At 50.7% G+C, this 17885-nt stretch overlaps 7 protein-coding genes and 1 non-coding gene across 8 annotated transcripts; 5 read left to right on the plus strand and 3 right to left on the minus strand.

The window, feature by feature from the left end:
• Positions 1 to 36: 36 nt before the first annotated feature.
• On the plus strand, positions 37 to 2164 carry ALT_6486 (uncharacterized protein; the record flags this gene model as incomplete). Its single annotated transcript, XM_089600078.1, has 4 exons — positions 37 to 241; positions 304 to 1137; positions 1210 to 1383; positions 1926 to 2164. The coding sequence occupies 4 exons, from the start codon at positions 37 to 39 to the stop codon at positions 2162 to 2164; spliced, it is 1452 nt and encodes a 483-aa protein (XP_089455540.1).
• A 103-nt stretch (positions 2165 to 2267) lies between these two features.
• Positions 2268 to 2383, plus strand: ALT_r070. Its single transcript, XR_004500608.1, has one exon. It is a non-coding gene; the product is annotated as an 8S ribosomal RNA (ribosomal RNA).
• A 1711-nt stretch (positions 2384 to 4094) lies between these two features.
• On the minus strand, positions 4095 to 6085 carry ALT_6487 (FAD-dependent oxidoreductase; the record flags this gene model as incomplete). The annotated part of the gene is made up of 3 exons (XM_089600079.1): positions 4095 to 4463; positions 4563 to 5669; positions 5843 to 6085. 3 exons carry the CDS (start codon positions 6083 to 6085, stop codon positions 4095 to 4097), a joined length of 1719 nt encoding a protein of 572 aa, XP_089455541.1.
• Positions 6086 to 6401: 316 nt separating this feature from the next.
• On the plus strand, positions 6402 to 7412 carry ALT_6488 (TAXI family TRAP transporter solute-binding subunit; the record flags this gene model as incomplete). Its single annotated transcript, XM_033562785.2, has 1 exon — positions 6402 to 7412. One exon carries the CDS (start codon positions 6402 to 6404, stop codon positions 7410 to 7412), a length of 1011 nt encoding a protein of 336 aa, XP_033418676.2.
• Positions 7413 to 8624: 1212 nt separating this feature from the next.
• On the minus strand, positions 8625 to 9534 carry ALT_6489 (protein AIM2; the record flags this gene model as incomplete). The annotated part of the gene is made up of 4 exons (XM_033562786.2): positions 8625 to 8984; positions 9035 to 9224; positions 9272 to 9340; positions 9392 to 9534. The coding sequence occupies 4 exons, from the start codon at positions 9532 to 9534 to the stop codon at positions 8625 to 8627; spliced, it is 762 nt and encodes a 253-aa protein (XP_033418677.1).
• A 1372-nt stretch (positions 9535 to 10906) lies between these two features.
• On the minus strand, positions 10907 to 12754 carry ALT_6490 (uncharacterized protein; the record flags this gene model as incomplete). Its single annotated transcript, XM_033562787.2, has 3 exons — positions 10907 to 12157; positions 12204 to 12531; positions 12588 to 12754. The coding sequence occupies 3 exons, from the start codon at positions 12752 to 12754 to the stop codon at positions 10907 to 10909; spliced, it is 1746 nt and encodes a 581-aa protein (XP_033418678.2).
• Positions 12755 to 13149: 395 nt separating this feature from the next.
• On the plus strand, positions 13150 to 14243 carry ALT_6491 (4,5-dihydroxyphthalate decarboxylase; the record flags this gene model as incomplete). Its single annotated transcript, XM_033562788.2, has 3 exons — positions 13150 to 13268; positions 13318 to 13535; positions 13588 to 14243. 3 exons carry the CDS (start codon positions 13150 to 13152, stop codon positions 14241 to 14243), a joined length of 993 nt encoding a protein of 330 aa, XP_033418679.2.
• Positions 14244 to 14938: 695 nt separating this feature from the next.
• Positions 14939 to 16534, plus strand: ALT_6492 (cytochrome P450; the record flags this gene model as incomplete). Its single annotated transcript, XM_033562789.2, has 1 exon — positions 14939 to 16534. The coding sequence occupies one exon, from the start codon at positions 14939 to 14941 to the stop codon at positions 16532 to 16534; it is 1596 nt and encodes a 531-aa protein (XP_033418680.2).
• Between the last annotated feature and the right edge of the window lie 1351 nt (positions 16535 to 17885).

Consider the following 17885-nt stretch of genomic DNA (forward strand, 5'->3'; position numbering starts at 1 on the left):
TTTCTATACAGTTTCATCGTCCCAATCCTACAATGCATGATCGAGGATCGTCTTCACCTCGATCCATCCAAAACTCAAAGAATCACATCAGCCGCGCTCTCAATCCACGCCTTGGTGTGCTTCATATCTGGGCCAGTCATTGGTCATTTGGCAGACGAGGTTTCTTCACGAAAGGGTCCTTTACTGCTCTCAGTAGTGGGTGAGATTATAGGGACAATCCTTGTCGCTGCTGCCCCATCCGGTATGCCATCCTCCCTATCATTGTTGTGGTTAGGTCTGGCTTATACGCTTCGACAGTGCCAGTGTTCTTTTTCGGACGTGTGGTTCAGGCCTTCGCCGGCAACGCAGCATGGATTGTTGGATTTGCAACAATTGCAGACACCGTCGAGGCCGAGAATAGGTCGCGCACCATATCAACAATCTCTGTCTTCTTTATCTCTGGGATGCTGTTCGGTCCGATGATGTCGGGCTCGCTAATAGGCCTTGTTGGATACTGGCCGACCTGGCTTGCCGCGATTGCTGTCCTCATCATTGATGCGATCATGCTATTTCTCATGATTGAGACGCCCAAATCTCAGAGAAAAGACGTTGAAAGCGCATCGGGAGCTGACACTGGCACTGGCTCACCGGACGAGACGTCCAGTCTTCTTTCCGGACCTGCACCCGCTCAGCGTGACCCAGAGCAGAGTCCACAGCAGAATGATACCACAAAGCGCGGAGCGGAAAGCTTCTACAAGATTATTCTAAGTAATCCTCGCGCCCTCACTTCCATGGTCTGTCATGCAACCATCAGTCTCACCCTCGCCTGTTTCGACACGACCTTGCCTTTGCATGTGTCTCGGGCCTTTGGCTGGGGCCCGTTCCAGACAAGCTTAATGTTTTTACTCCTGCAAGTACCCACGCTATTACTCTCCCCGCTCACCGGATGGATGAAAGACCGCTGGGGAACGAAAATTCCGTCTGGGGTCGGATTCCTCGCTCATGCCCCTCTACTATGGCTCCTGGGTGCTGCCGGTCGCCGCGGTCTGCCGTTGGTGGGCTCAGAGCAGAGAGGGAAAACAAGTTACACAATCACCATTGTCAGTTTGGGTATTGTTCGGACGCTTGTTACTGGTTGTGGCACAATTGAGATGACTAGTAAGTATTCCTTGTCAGCTTTATCTGTCTTTTTATCTGTATATATTCGTATGTTTGTGCTAAATCTTCTAGACGTTGTGACCGAGCTGCAGGAAACGCAACCGGGGATATTCGGTCCCAATGGTGGATATTCAAGGGCGTTTTCCCTCACGAATATGAGCTGGACATTCAGCATGTTCATCGGACCAATTCTGTCGGGTGCTTTGACCGAAACAGTGGGATATTACTATATGAATATCTGGCTTGGTAAGTAGAACTTCCCACCCAACGGACCAGAGCAAATCTGACTGGTAATGGAATTCTTGTAGCAACAATTTGTGCTGGCTGTGGTGCTCTAGCTCTAGTATTTTTTCACATGAAGTGAATCCAGTGGCCGTGAGTCTAATAGCGTGCTTATACACTTTATACCTTTCTATAGTGTATCTTTGCCTCCTATCATAAATAGATATCCTTACAGAGGAAAGTGACGGGATCTTTCTATATAAGAAGCTGATCAACTAATCAGATAAGGCACTACATTAAACTACATCCCCTACATATTAGCATATCTCGCTAGAGGGAGAAGTACTGGGCTGGTGAGCTTGTGCTGGTCCTTAAATAGTTTTCACCTTCGCTTCCCAGCTCCGATCTTATTCATTGCATCCTCTCGACCCATCTTACCCCAACAGCTCCATAATTGCATGAAGTAAATGGCATATAGTGAATTCCACACCTCTCGCTTCGACGCCTGGCCCACACAATCAAGGACCTCCCTCCTTGACACAGACGGCACCCACTCTACGAGACAGATTCCAGGGCCCTTCCGCTCAAAATCATCAAAGTCAATGACATTCCCAGGCTAAACCACTATGTCTCGGTGTACTCCAGAGAAACAGCCCTCGCCCCGGGAGAGGTATACTACTACAATCCAATCTGGATTGCCGCCGAGCACGGCAGCACTGATGCTCTACGCCTCCTCCTGGAAGAATATGCAGATAACAGCGCGGATAGCTATGGGTGGATGGGGCGATCGGATTGTGCGTGGTGAGGAGGTCATGAACCTTCTCCGCTTGTGGTCAGGACGCCACGCTATTCTTCCCGTGATATATGCCTGGCACTTATCATCAGCGGATCCAATGCTTCTAGCACATACGACCACAGGGTGTGGAAAACAGGGCTTCCCGTCCGCTCAGCCGTACTTAAGCCACACGCCGGCCGGTTAGTAGTTGGGTGGGTGACCACCAGCGAATCCCGGCTGTTGTATGTTTTTGTCTCTTGTATTTTAGTTTGCTTAATTTTTCATTCACAAGGATGCAGGTAGGGCATTTATTTCTTTTATATTCTTCTAAGTCATGCTTAGATATAGTTATTGCCATAGTACTAAGTAGCATTCCTAGGGTATAGCATTTATATACCCTGACCTTATATATCGTTTGTGAAATTCAGATAGTTCTGAATTATTTAGGCAGGCATTAATATATTCCTTAAAATATAGGATAGTAAATAGAATACAATAGAGGCTATTACTTTTAAATCTAGCTATAATAAGCTAGTTATTTTTATATAGGGATACTTTATCTTTAGTAAAGATAGTAGTAATCCCTAGGGCCTTAGATATTCTATCTATACTTATAAGATTAATCCCTAATTTAGGGATATAATAGACATCCTTTATTATATTTATATTCCCTAAGGGAATTTTATAAGGATATCACCCTGATATTTAGCCTTTAGGCTCTTAGCTTTGCCCCATGAAATTATTTTATTTATTCTTTTATATTGGGATAACGTTCATCGCAATGGGAGTAGAGCCTTCGAATCATGTACTGGTGACACCGTGCGCTGCATTCTGGGCTTCCGGCGATTAGAAGAGGACTTTTGTTTACATCTTATTTCTGAACAAGCTCTTAATATTCCAGCATGAGAACTCAGAAGACAGATTTACGTGAAACGCATATAACCCATGAAATACCATTATCTATGGATATTTCGGACAAGACTAATCAAGACAGGCATATATTGGCTGGATGTCAAAGCAGTACTTGATTGGGGGGGCGCGGGCGGGGGTAGTTTGGTCAGTCATGATTAAGGTGGTGACATGTCGCGTCTTGTAGCGGTTCCTTATGGCTGTACTGTGAAAGCGAAGCAGAACGATTGAAACAGGTGACAAATATATTGTCTTGTTCTATTACATAGCATTTCGAAGTCATCCGATTACTATACCCGCTCAGGTGAGGGACCATGTGCTGAATACTCTAGACTAGGACGTGGGGTAGAGGGAAGCAAAAGCCGCAAAGACCGAGACCTCCCCGCGTCGAGTCGAGGAATAGTCACGTTAGGCTAAACGTGTAGTGCGTCATTCCCTTCTGTTTAGCATAACAACAACGGACTTTCGTCCAGTTGCACGGGGTCTTCAGGAAAACTGTCCTTTTTAGCAGTTTACTTGGTATCTTTTGCCTGAGCTAGAGACAGCTAGTCTGGAGTAATATGTTAATAACATCCAGGGTGGGCCATCCCGAAACAGTGACGCGGACGGCATAAACCTCATCGACAGCGAATGCTAGAGGGATGACTAGAGAGAATGAGAAAAGGGAAAAATAAAACCGTTGGAAGTATGATAAGCTTACATTTAAATTCAAGCCCAGTGACTTCCAACACGTAGTTTTTGTCGAGAAAAAAATAATGCAGGGAGTTTTCAGGCATAGTACGGTTGTGTGCTTGATATCTCTACCACGAAGCGATGAACATTATGCCCTTAGTACACTGGACTAAGAAGTCCATCCAGGTTTGCTGAATTACCATTCGCATCGCCCGCTTGCCGTTTATTCCCGGATGCGATGAGAAGGAATATTCACGCCGAGCACTCGGTACACCTAGTTGTCATAGTCGCTCCCAGCGTGGGAGATACGTTAACTTCACCCTTCTACTCTAGACCTCCGACCATAATATCACTATATCTGCCTTCTCCGGCGGAGGTCTCAAAAGGCTTCGCTGAGATTTGCTTTCAAGATTGGCTCGTCTCTCGCCGCTTGCTCGGCTACCAGCGTGCGCATATCAGTCCTCCAAACGGTGATATAGGGTTGGATGAAGTCGTGGAGGGTCTCAAGCGTCGGATTCTGCATCTTGCGTATCAGCCAGTCATCGTCGGCCTCAACGGGTTCTTGTTGTAGGCGCAACTTGTTCGCGGTGCTGGTTGGCGAGACGAATGACTGGAATACCTGACGGCGTGCGTCCGAGTAGGTGCTGAGCAGAGAAAGAGGGCCACCCTCATGGAGTATCATCTCAATTGCTGTCGCTAGTGCATCACAGTCAAGAATGCCAGTAGAGAGGCCTAGTGCACCGACGGGCTAGAATATGATGGTTAGCAAACATGTTTTGTGTAGAGATGAGTTGACTGTTCTTTGGGGATAGCAGCGGCAAATGGTTCGGGTTGAACTGGGACCTACGTTGTTGAGATGTGCTGCGTCGCCTACCAGTGCGCATCGTCCAATCGCCATCCTATTAGCCAATCGCTGGTGGAGACGATAAACTGTTTTGCTGACCACCTTATATTGCGGGGGCCTAGGTCCAACCATATAATTCTCGAACAGCCTCGCGAGGTTTTCTTCCCGTACTAATTCCTCTTCAGTTGAGTTGTCCGTGGGATCTGTCGCCATTGAGAAGCGCCATAGAGTCGTTTCTCCTTCAACAGGTCGCTCTAGGGGTATTACCATGGCGAAGTGGACCGGGTGGACAACAAAGTGGAGCTGAGTAAGAGGCGGGACATCGACATTGCGCAGCAGCACGTCAGCCGCGATCATGCGTTCTGGCCAAGTGTGGCCCTGCAGCTTGATCCCAAGCAATTGGCGGGCTTTTGATTTTGCACCGTCCGCGCCGACAAAGAGAATACCTCGAAGTTCGCGCTCAATTCCAGTCTCCGGATTGCGGACTGTTACCGTCACGCCGTGGCCGTCATCATGTACATTGCTGAGCTCCGAATGGAAATGGAATTTGACACTCCCAGGCTGCATGCCGTTGAGTACATGGATCTGCTCTTTCAGAAGCTCGCATAGCTTTGGTTGTGGTAGCAGAAGCATCCCCATTTCTGGCCGTTCCGGGCTCCCTTGGTCAAACGGGATGTTGCATAATAGACGGCCCCATGTCTTGTTCCCGTGACCATCATCCTGCACGGCCGTCCGCCATCCCACTGCCCTGGTCAGATACCCGCGCTGTGCAGCCAGGTGCAGCAATCCAGCATCCTTCAGCGCAAGCAAGGTCGCGCCGTAGTAGCCCGCTGCTCGGGGTGCATCACTGATATCGGGTAGCCTCTCGACCAAGTCGACCTTGATACCAGATTTCGCGAGCTTGTAGGCTAGGAACAGACCAGTGGGCCCGGCACCAGCGATAATCACGCGGTCAGAGGATGAACTAGATGGCAAAGAAGTAGATTGTTTGGTCTGCAAATTATGGTGGTCATTGGTGACCACCGTTTCTGTAGACGCTGGTCGCATTATTTCAAACACGTTGCTCTCAGTAACGATGACACGGAAAAAGTATTCCAAGCGTTTGCTCTGCTAAGGTAAAGCAAAGAAAGACTGAGTCGGGGCATAAGTCAATGCTTAAGTATGAGAACAGCTGGGTCATCCCCGCAAAATATCCTTCTCTTGACCTTTTCTTCGCAAGTCTGGCTTGGGTGGTTTTTCTTCGGTAAATGGAACACTTCCGAAGAACCGATCTGGCAGCGTACGGTGATCTGGTCCATCATGCCAGGGAAACGTTTAATGCCATAGTGTAGGCCATGGAATGGGAACTTGAAAGTTTGATGTTCGGCGTCGGGGGCGGCGGCGGGGATCTTGGGTATGGGGTCACCCGCTTCTGTGCGGGGTCCAAATCCGCGGATTTCTCCGATATGAGAGAAATTATGCCTTCCCAATGGCAGCAGATTTGGCGGTGCTGTGCTGAACCTTGCATCAAATCCGCGCCGAGCCATAGAGCATCGAAAAACATAGCGAGGAGTGCCCCTACCCGCGAGCCGGAGGTTCCGGCTTATGATGCCTGGATAATGCATTATTTTCAATCTCGGGCTCTGTGCTATACCGGCCTTCAATGTAAGGACGAAGCGAGCCCTATCTCCATGTTCACTCTCTACTAAAAAGGCTTGGGTAGGATATAAATTCGACGCATACCACTACGATAACCTCCTATCCTTTCCAATCCTGCCCTTTCTTGCGTGCAGTACAATCTTCCCCTTCTACACGCAGCAAAGAAGCACCCAGTCAACTCATTGAAAGACTTCAACCACCAGCATGGGAGAACCAGCAAGCAAGATCCTGGATCGTGGCCCTGCCATAACACGGTCCATCAATCTGAACTTTCAAGGCGACTGGGGCCAGGCCAACTTTCACCGCATTATGAGCTGGCTGGTTCAGGAACTTTGTGATCGCTGCGGTCCGCGTAGCCGCGTGGCCATCTTCAGCATGCGCGGTGGCGGATCCGAGGGCGTGACGCTCGTCAACGATGGCGAGATGCATATCGCACTTGGCACGCCCGTCGCGCTGATGGGGGCGGCCCAGACTGGCGAGGCTATCTTCAACGGGCAAAAGTTCCCCCAGTTACGTGCGCTGGCGGTGCTACCACAGGACGACCGAATGATCCTCGGCATTGATCCCAAATATGGTTGCCGAACTTTTGCTGAAATTCGTGAGAAAAAACCGCCCATCAAGCTCGTCATAGGGCCAGATTCGCCAGATTCACCTACGGGCTGGGTGTCTCACCGCTTCCTCGAGGCCCACGGCATTACGCCAGACCTCATTCGCTCCTGGGGCGGCGAGGTGGTTGACACCTGGTGTCGGCCAGAACAATGCCTCATTCCAGTCAAGGAGACAACCAGCGACATTACGGCTGCCGTTCACGAGGCCATCATGACCCCTTGGTGGACAAATATCATCGACGGCCCTCGCAAGTTTATCCCAGTTCCCGCAGAGCCCGAGGCCCTGGAGAAATTGCATAAGATGACACTGCTGGAGCCTGCCACTCTGCCAGCAGGTTACTGGGACTCGCTGAAGGACGAGATCCCTACACTCTCTTTCCGAGACTTCCTCCTTTTCTGTCGCGAAGACTTGCCCGATGACATCGCGTATCTGCTGACCTGGTGCCTGGTCGAGACCAAATCGATGATCGAGAGCCAGTATCACCATATTAACCCAAACAAGACCCCTTTAGGCTATCCATTTGATCCAGTCAAAATGGCAAAGACCTCCCTTCCACTACACCCCGCTGCGGAGAGATACTATCGCGAACACGGATACCTTTCATGAGTTGTCTGAGTCTCAAGCGGATAAAGCAGTGGACGCCTTTTTGACTAGTTACATCGCGTTCTCAAATTTCATGACTCATTCCAATGCATATCTTTCGATAATCCTTTGTTGGCTAGGTCTCCGTCAGTGATGTGTTAGATGAATCAAACAAAGTTACTTTCGAGCTGCCCGAGTGCGCCACAGCTGGGCATAATACGAGATTCGGTGGACCGTCCTGAAATCTAGGGCCATTTAGCATACTGGTTATCCTATCATGGTACCCAAAGCTGCGCTTTTTCCCCTCTAAAGCCCTCAATTTCCGTTGTTGGAGTTCCAATGAACGATTTCAGTAACGTATATACCTAGCAAGATCTGCCGTTTATCATCAGCATAGTATCCCTCTCTGTCACCTACCTCGTACTGTGAAGTTGCAGCCTACAGTCTGGCACACTTGCGTATATCTCTGACTGAGGATATTGAATCGTCTTGAAGTTTTCCAATGTAAGCCAACTTCTGGCGGAAGGTTTGTAGAGGAGCCCAAACTTTTCTCCCCATCACGAGCCGTCCAGCGTGCCTGGGGTTGAAAGCACGAGATCAGGAAAATACAACAGTAGCGGCACTGCCCCATGTAACGAAGGATGAGGCACGGAATGTTGACTTATCTGTGAGAACGGAATATGGATGACTTGATTGATTAACTAAGAGAGATGAAGCTATCGTACATGTGAGTCGAAAGGCAATGAGTCTACGGAACTTAGCCTATTCCGGAGGCGTAGGCGAGAGAGTGGTTTTCACATTATCAACACCCCAGGCCCCTATACGCTTACGCCATGACTGAAAGGTACTGCACATGGATATGCCAGGACCTCATTGCTATATTCTCTATCCTATCAGTCACCCTTGACAGGCAGCTAAGCTCTGGTCAGCATTGTGTCTGAATTCTCTCTCCAAGCTTGTCCGACAACTATTCAGCTCACAACTGGCGAAGGTGACGCAAACACCATTCGTACATACCAAGTAGGAACGAAGGGGACAATATCTGCCACACGGGGTGGTCCAAGATATGGTTATCTAATATGATCTAATATGATGCAGTGTGCTTGGTTCATGGAACATGTCTCTTTCCAAGAGATACTGCGCGCCGCACTGACTGAAGCCGCACAGCGAACTGAAGGCCAGCCGGGTCAATCTTTGTTGTTAATATGGATCCAGTCTCAATGTACAATGCATGATCTATTTCATATGCTCATCAAACCACTCGAGGGCCAGCAGAAAAGCGGCCTCCTTGGCATACTTCTGTCTCTTATCGCTCAGATCGCACCGGACAGCGAAGCCATGGCTAACCCCGGAGTACAGGTTGATTTGATACGGAATTCCCACCTTCAGCAGCAGCGCCTCCCAGTCATGTCGGAGGTTAGCCGGGAAGATGTCGTCCACCTCAGCTGCTGCAACAGCAAGCGGACCATTGATCGCCTCTAGCTCCTCTGTGCTTACCATAGCAGGGTGCGCGACGTAGCCGGCGTCGAAGATCCCGGAGCCGAGGCCACGAACTACATACTTGGCGCCGAAGCAGTATCCCACGGCGGCGACCTTCTGGAGCCCTTGTTAGTGCCATTGTCCCTGAAGGACGGGGAGTATTTTACCTTAGGATTATACGTTTCCTTCAAAAACCTGAGCGACCCAGCCACGATAGGGTCAACCATTTCGGGAGTATGAGGGATTTTCTTCGCGCTAAGTTTACCCTGTAACCAGTCGGGAAGACTGAAAGTCGCCATGTCGACGTTGAGCGGCACCGGGTCGCCGTGGAAGAGATCCGGAACAACAACAGTGTATCTGAGAAGTGTCAGCGGCGCGAGAAAACTGTGCCAAGTTCAACACACCCGTTCGCAGCGAATTGATCAGCGATGAGCTGGGCGTTGGTGAGCTTGTGTCCGATGATGTCCGTGAGGCTGAAGAGTTAGCAACACCCTCTGCGCGGTCCTGATCAAGACAGAACTCACAAAATCAATCCAACGCCGTTGGAACCTGAGTCGGGCTCAACAACGTACATCTCAATTTCGCCAACGGTGTTGATTCGGCCATGAGGCTGGCCTTCATGTTTCACACCTTGGAAACAGCAACTGCCAATTGTGTTGGATGTCATATTCAAGAATCGATCGGGATGAGGTTGAAGATAGAACTAAAGACCGTCTCAAGCTTTGACACGGGGGGATTAGGGAGGTTGGGTGGATTTTGTGCGAAATGGAATGATTTATCTCGGCCAAATATATCTGGCACCTTACGCTGATGGGTATTGCTCGCCCCGGTGCTGCAGCTCCGAATCTGGTCCCGCACACCGGGTTTTGAAAGGATTGCCAAAGCGGAGTTAGCTATCCGCCGACTTCTCCCCGTCGCACACAGTCGGCTCGGCAAGTCAGAATCCCGCGGCATCCGTCTCCATCTTATCTGCAAGGTGTTTTGAGAGAGGGGGACGGGGTGAACGGGCTGCACAGTGTGAGAGTTAAGTTCACAGTAACTAGTGCAGGAAAAAAGCCTGAAGGTCCGGAAGGACGCGGCAACGGTTGAAGAATCAGCCTTATTTACCACTGAGACATAGTATCTCGCTGTATAGCATTGGAGGACTCTTCCATATTGATTTTTGTATGAAAGATAGTCGTATTCATAGAGGGTATAAATTACTCCTCTGCTCAAGGGCTCCTTCGAACCTCTTAAATCCCAGTATATCTCTTTCGGGCTGTCTATCAGGCATATAGCCCTCACATTCGTCTCCTCTCCTTTTCACAGCAAGAATGTCGATGGAATCATAAGTCCAAACAATCGACGATGTAGTTTGCATTTTGTATCTCTTTTTCTTCTGGGCACCATGGCTGTGGCTCTCCACAACTGATATATGCTTGCTTAGGTGTTGATAGCCACTGACAAAGGAAGAGCGAATCCCAAAACACGCCTCATAACTCCGCACACTGCCCCATTCACGGTGTCAAATAATACAAAACGGCTACCGACGTCACCTGAGTGCTAGTATTTAACTCGAGCACAAATATATATGCAAGCTCTTGACAAGTAGTTTCACAGCCCTGTAGCCAGCCGATTCGTCAGATGATATCATACGGCAGACCAGTCATATGAGAGCCAGTCCGTTACCAAAAAGTTCTGCGGGATACCCATGCCGAATAAAAAATCGTTGAGGTCAGGGAAGCTCATACTTCCAGATTCAAAGCCAGTCTGTTCCCTTGCAGGATGCCTGCCCAGGTCGACTGAATCGACCTGAGTCGGGAGATTTGATTCCAGGACATCCTTGCCATCGCAGCCTGGCCTCCTAACGGCGCTGTCACTGTTAAGACTATCGTTAAGCTGACCAAGATGTCGGCCAAGGAGCAGCATGTAACGGTGGGCGATGCCACTTTGATGGCTTGCAGAGCGGAGAAACTCCATTCCTTCATCAAGAATTGCCGGGATACGATGATTGCTGCTGGAGTCCCAGCTCGCCAGTATCCCCAACCTTTGGGCTGCTATCAGGACTCCCAGGGATGAGAAGATATCTGCTGGAAATCAGTGTTGGTCTTCTGGGCTGGAATAGCGGGATTCTGACAATGAAGAAGGTACCAAACGGAATGGAGCTGCTGTTCTTCATATTTTCCGTGGATGAGCTGGATCGTTTCCTGCGCCGCCCATACGCAGCGCTGTGCACACTCGGTTGCGACCGCACGTAAAAAGCGGTCTTGGAACTTGTCCTTGCCCAGCAGGAGCACCGACGGACGTAACAAGAGCAGCCTCATCTGCACGTATCGGATATAAAGGACATTCCGTTGTCGAGTTAAATCTTTACCTTCTGACGAATCTGAGGACCTGGTTAGATAATCAGGCACGCCGTTCCACCATGACTGGAGCTGTCCGTCTAGCAGCAGCATGTTTCCGAGAAGTTGAAAATCTTCTTGGACCGGCAACGAGGTGCCAGCGCTAGCATCTAGTTTATTGCTTTTGAGATACAGCATACTCATCACGTTGTCGATCACCCGCGAGAGTCCAATGGTTTGGATAAATGCCGTTATCCTGGATGGTTTCCCGTTTGGCTGGCGTGGGGTTTGGATGGAGTCCGATATATATTGATCATCTACGTCCGCCGGGAGGTCCACATCGAAAGCATTAGCCAGAATGATTGAGGGTGGCCGTCCAAACTTCATGCTCAACGTACGGTCAAGCACAAAGTACCCCCACCAAATGCGCTTCCTAATCTCACGACTTATCGTCGACGAGATACCACCATCTCTCGGGTTAATATGAAGGCCAATGCTCATTGCGCTTCTAATGGCAAGACCAAAGAAGTTCCAGGCCTCGTTCAACTCGAGGGCACCTTGAAGCCAGTGGCATAGTAGAAGTAGGGCTTGAGTTAGATGCAAGCTTGATGTTTTGAATACTTGACATAGGATGATTTGTTTTGCCTGTTCCACAAATTCGGAGGCTCGCTGGGCCGCGCTGATACCATTCGGGCACGGGCAGAACTCGCAACCGTAGGCAAACACCATGTTGAGTATCGCCAGCCAGGCATTATCCTGCGGCTGCTGGTTGATCCAAATCTGCTCGTAGTGCGAGCGGAAGCTCATCTCGTGCACGAACGGGTAGAGCAGGTGAACACGAGCAAAGTATGCGTCGACGAGCTGATTAGCTTCAGACCTACCAAGCAGCAACTGGAATCGCTGAAGATCTTCGCGAGGCGATGATTCAGGGAGAGTGGCAATGTCCTCCGAGAGATAAAGCTTTCCAGTCTAAGCACGATGCCATGGACGCTAGAATGGTACGACAATAGCTTACCTCATTCTCATCGCGCGTCAGGGAGTCCTTATCGCAATTTTGGGCCACGGACGCAAATTTAATGGCTGAAGAGTTGCCAAAGTACCCGGTCGGGTTACTCAGTTCGATAGCGGCACCTGCTCGCAACGAACTACTAGCCGGTTCGCGGCTGACGGAACCCTGCCTACCCTCTTGTAGCGAGCTTGCAGAGTGGGTGTGTCGGGCACTTGTGCTTAGCGGGCTGCTGCGTTGAGGGGACAATATAGGGTGAGGCGAGCGATTAGGTGAGACTTCAATGATTATAGCATGACCATGATTGAGGCTATCCTCCTGACCCTGAACGACGCCCCTGCATTGTGTATGCGTCAGCGGGATGTGGCAGAACAACCATCCGCAAAGATTCACTTATTAGTAGCTCTAACGGAGTATTCACAAGCGTTGCCTCGACTGCGGCAACCGGAACACTGGGGCTCGAGGGCATCACAACGATGCTTGCGTTTACGGCACGCATTGCAGGCTCGACCAAAGCCGAGGCGCTTGGAATTGGATTGCTTGTGGGTAGTGGCAGACATGGTGCTAACAATTGACGCACTCTTACGACGAGAGCAAGCAACGCCGCGGAGCGGCATTCCCTTATGAACCCTAAAATTACGGGAGACAGTGGGCGGGGACGCGGAGGGGGCGCTCTCGGGCTTATCGGGGTTAATTTGTCATAATCAATCACCACACACACACGCATTGGGCGGAGGCGTGGCGGGTCCCATTTGAATTTGGGACTACCAAACAGCTCATGCGGGGAAAGTTTTTGATTTCCGGCCTCACCATGGCCCGTTGGGGAGAGGAGATATAACTCAACGGCCTGGAACGGTAGTTTGGCGACAATATACTCGATTCCTTTACTGTCTCCAAGTAATAACCCCGTATTTCGGCTGCCTCCCTCTTAGACCGATACAACAAACAGCCGGAGATGGTGTTGAAGCTGAGCTTCGCCTGCTGGGATTATGACCGTACTAAGGCCCTGGAAGATGGCCGGGTGCGACTAGAAGGCATCGAGCTCGCCTATCTTAATTATCGCGTGGAGGAAACGTAAGTACCGTGCTTTGCTCTCGAAGACGAAGCTGACAGCTCCGCACAGATTTTTCAGGCAGCTGCGCTTTCAGGAATTCGATGTCTCCGAGCTCAGTCTATCGTCCTATGTCCTAACCCTGAGCCACGAACCGCCACCGTTCATTGCCATTCCCGTCTTTCCCTCGCGGTTCTTCAGGCACCAATCCATGTACATCAACTTGAACTCGGGCATCAAGAAGCCTTCCGATCTCAAGGGGAAGCGCATTGGCATTCCTGAGTACCAAAGTCAATGCAAGCACTCTAGTCTCACGTCGCCTGAAACTGACTTTTCGACCAGTGACCGCTGCCGTGTGGCAACGAGGGATCTTAGAAGACGAATTTGGTGTTCACCCCACCGAGGTCGAATTCTTCACGGGCGCCATCGAACCTTCGAAGACTGAACGGAAGAGCAAAGTTCCCCACACACTGCCTCCAGGGGTCAAAGTAGTTGCCATTAACAGTGGTAAAAATCTCTCAAAGATGCTGGAAGACGGGGAAATCGATGCCATCTTCAGTGCTTCCCGTCCCTCTAGCGTCGGCCGAAGCAGCCACTGCACCCACCTTTTCCCGGATTTCAAAGCTGTGGAGGCCGACTACTTCGAGAGAACAAGAATCTTTCCTATCATGCACGTCATTGCCATCAAAAGGACAGTCTACGAAGCCAACCCTTGGATAGCCAGAGAACTTCAAAAGGGGTTTGCAAAATCGAAAGAGCTGGCCTTTGAGGCCCTGGTTGAGAGAGCGGCGTTACGATACATGCTGCCCTGGCTGGAGGACCATGTCAGGGAAACACAGTCCATTATGGGTGAAGACTGGTGGAAAGATGGGTTCCATGAGAACAAGCACGTAATCGAGAAATTCCTGTCGTACTCCTATAGTCAAGGGCTGGCTAAGCGGCAGTACAAGGCGGAGGAACTGTTCGCACCTGGAACCCTCGAAGCATTTGTGATTTAGCAGAATAAGTTTCATCTACAGCAAATGATTGACTTCTGTACCAAGCCCAACATATAGCATTGTTCCACAACTGCTCGCAACTAGAAAGCCCGTGTCTACTCGGCGGGAGTACCATGGCAAGTTACACTGGAAAAAGAAGATTGTGATCAGAATTTTCCTTTTGGCGACCGTCGGACAACCTCCGCAAATTGACCTCCAGTAACAAATTTCCATCATCCTGTATCTTCATCTCGTCGACCTCCTACGCATCCAACTTCCAAGGGCATTGGCATCGGCATTCCACCTTCGACGGATCGACTCCATCGTCGGCGTTCTGGAGGTTCGTGCTGGAAAGGTCTTATGCACTCCGTTATGGCCATGACGGCGGCATAAAATGCATGTACTCGGAAGATGCCGCGGCTGGTTGTCTGAATTCCGAGCCACTGGCGTTGGGGCGGCAAAATGGAATGACAGACACACGATGGCACTCTGGGGAACTCCGAGCAGATCGTGGCCACCACATCGCAGAGTTCCATAGTGCCACTGCGCTACCGAGGAGCTGGCAACAGGATGCCGAGCGCTTGCCTAAACCAAACAAGTTCTAACATGACGCATTCTGGCTTATAAGTTGATTCGCGTATACGAACGGGGTCGAGTTGAATCGATCAACGTCAAAGTTTGTACAGAGAATACCATCACGTTTTACTAAACACAAGATGATGCCCATGATCCTGCTTGGTCTGATGGGCTGCATGCTCTTTATAGCCCAAGCCATCTTCAGACGACAAAGAAACGAGCACGCTCTCGACCACATTCCCACTCACAGCTTTGCTGATGGCAATAACTCTCGGCAGCGGTACCTGACGAATCTCAGAAACCTTCTCGAATCCGGCTACCGACGTTACAACAAAGCTGACAAAGCCTTCAAAGTTACTATCCCCATTGGCGGCTACGCCATCAAGTACCGCGTCGTGCTCCCCAAATCCCATCTGGAGGAGATTAAGCATCTCTCCAACAATATCTTTAGCTGGCAGCTTGCCTCGCGTATTATTTTCGCGCAGGATTACACCGGCGCTCCTGACCGCGGCCAGTGGTCCGGAAAAGCCTTGCGCGTAGGCATTCACCAGAACTTGGGTGATATCACGAAGCAGCTTAACCTACGCATTTCCCAATACTTCAGCCTGCACCTACCCCAGCAAAAGGGCAGCGTCGGGACGGTCAACCTCATGGAGTTCTTTATTCCCACGATCACGTACGTCACAAACGCGCTGCTCGTCGATGAGCGCCTCTCGTCTGATCCGACGTGGCTCAAGGAGACCGCCGACTTCGCCGTTACCCGCTACGGCGCCGCCGACGACGTACGGCGGTGGCCTCCCTACCTCGCCTCTATCGTCGCCCCTCTGATCCCCTCCGTACGCCGCCTGCGCAGGCAGCGCCAATATGTGATGAAGCGATTACAGCCACTGTACAACGAGCTGAAAGCGGCCGGCCAGCTAGATAAGCATAACAAGACCCGGCAGAAGGGAGCTCTAGGCTACGAATGGCTTTGGGGCGGCTCGCCTGACAACGTCACACTGCGCGACTTCTCCGACACGATGATGCGTACTATGATCGCCGCTATCCACACGACAGCTAAGACTATTAGCGTTGCGTTGATTGACCTGCTCACTCAGCCGGAGCTACTAGCGGAGCTAAAGCAAGAGGCCCAGGAGGCCACTTCAGCCGACGCTAGCTGGGTCGATATTGAGCGACTAACAAAGCTCGACTGCTTTCTCAAGGAGTCGCAGCGACTGAGCCCTGTATTCCTACGTAAGGCACTCCAACTTCCCTGCTGCCCCTATAGTTACTACCGACACCACAACTCACACAAAGGTCTCGTAGTCACTATGAATCGCATCGTTACCCAAGACTACACATTCAAATGCTCGGGGCTTAAGCTCCCCAAGGGCACGATGGTCACAGCACCCGCGGCCGCCATCGCCACTGACCCAGAGACTTTCGCGGACCCGGAAGTCTTTGACGGGCACCGCTACCGCCGGCTGCGCGAGCAGCACAAAGAAGGTGCCAGCTCCCTGGTGCTTGGCATGTCGACCATCGACTCCCTCGGCTTCGGCCTGGGCAACCAGGCCTGCCCCGGCCGCTTCTTGGCCGTCAACAATCTGAAGCTGATGCTCGCCCGCCTGTTAACTGGCTGGGAGCTCAGTCTGGAGAAGAACGGGCAGGAGTACAACGGCAATCGCCCGAACATTGAGTACAACGACTTTTCAGTCGTGCCTCCAAGCGAGTACAGCATGCGTCTCAGGCGGTTATGAGCTGGGTTCCGGTGTTGGTTGCCGGGAAGACTGTGGGTCCCAAATCCTTTCTCTATAGATACGGGAGAGGAATAGGTCATCCATGCCCGAACGTCTGTTGCTAGCATTGTGAGTAGACGAAGAATGTTAGTAAACAGATACAGATGTCGTGACGTTCCCAGCAAATATGCAGATCTGGAATATTCTTTTTCGATAGTAGGCCCAACTAAATGATTTTTGTCACGGCTGATTGGGACTCAATAGTTGTCAACGAAAGTGGAGAGTGACTTATAGTCTCCTATTATTAGATGCTCCTATGCCCTCATTTCCTATGTTTGGGTATGTAATCTTGGGTTTGTGCTGCAACTTGGACCAGTTTACTCCAAGCACCTTAGCATAACCCATGGGATGCCATATAGGTCAGCAGCCAGGACAACATCTATGAAATCAGGGTCCGCTCGCGCCGCTTCCCGTAGTTTCAGCGAAGCTTCATCTCTCTCCATGTTCGAGTAACTCTGCAGCGGCTCCGTGGTCGGGGCATTGTTAGCTGTGGCTGATGCCCGACGAGCCCTCGTCGAAGGAGAAAAGTCTGCCTGAACGGTCCATTTTGTACAGGCCCTACAGTGACGATGCTTGGCCTGGAGGTAGTTTTCAGCACGAAAGGTAACACGCGAGGGAAGGACTCTTTTGGGAAGGAAAGACATGAAAGCACGTTGGAAGAAAGGTAAATACTAATAATTGCGAGGCTGACTTGGCTGGGCGTCACTGAGCTGGAGGGAGACGGGACTGTCGGATTTCCTGCAGTCATACAATCGGTGTGTCGAATGCAAATGATCCTTGTTCCTTGATTCATAATTATTGACGGAGAGACTCAGCTGGGGAAGCCCGAGTCTTCTCCCCCGCTTCCGAAAGGATCAGAAGAACCATGCAGGTGCAGGTGATCCTTTGCTCTTTCCACAACCTCCGCAAGGCATTTGGCTTCTCAAACGTAAATGCTTGCATTGCCCCGCTTTGGGCACGAAAGCATCTCCTCCCCAGACTTCTATCCAACATGTCGGGTCTTGAAGTCCCTGGATTCGTGGTAGGGGTTGTCGGTGTAGTAGTCGCTTTCAAGGGCGCTGTTGACACCGCACTCCTTATCGAATCTTTCTTCGACGACGCACGAGCTGACTGCGGGTATTTGGCACTTAGCTACCACATCGAGCAAACGCGTCTCTAGCTCTGGGGTGAACTGTGTAAGGCCAATGATGAGTCCCAATCAGATGAATGCATCCTCCGCGACAAACCAGAGTATTTGAAGGCGCTGATTGTCTGGATCCTTGGTGAAATCCGGAAGCTCAATGAGGAGGCTAACAGTCTCATTTTCAAGTAT

This window comes from Aspergillus lentulus (genome assembly GCF_001445615.1).
Source record: "Aspergillus lentulus DNA, contig: Alt12, strain: IFM 54703, whole genome shotgun sequence".
NCBI lineage: Eukaryota > Fungi > Ascomycota > Eurotiomycetes > Eurotiales > Aspergillaceae > Aspergillus > Aspergillus lentulus.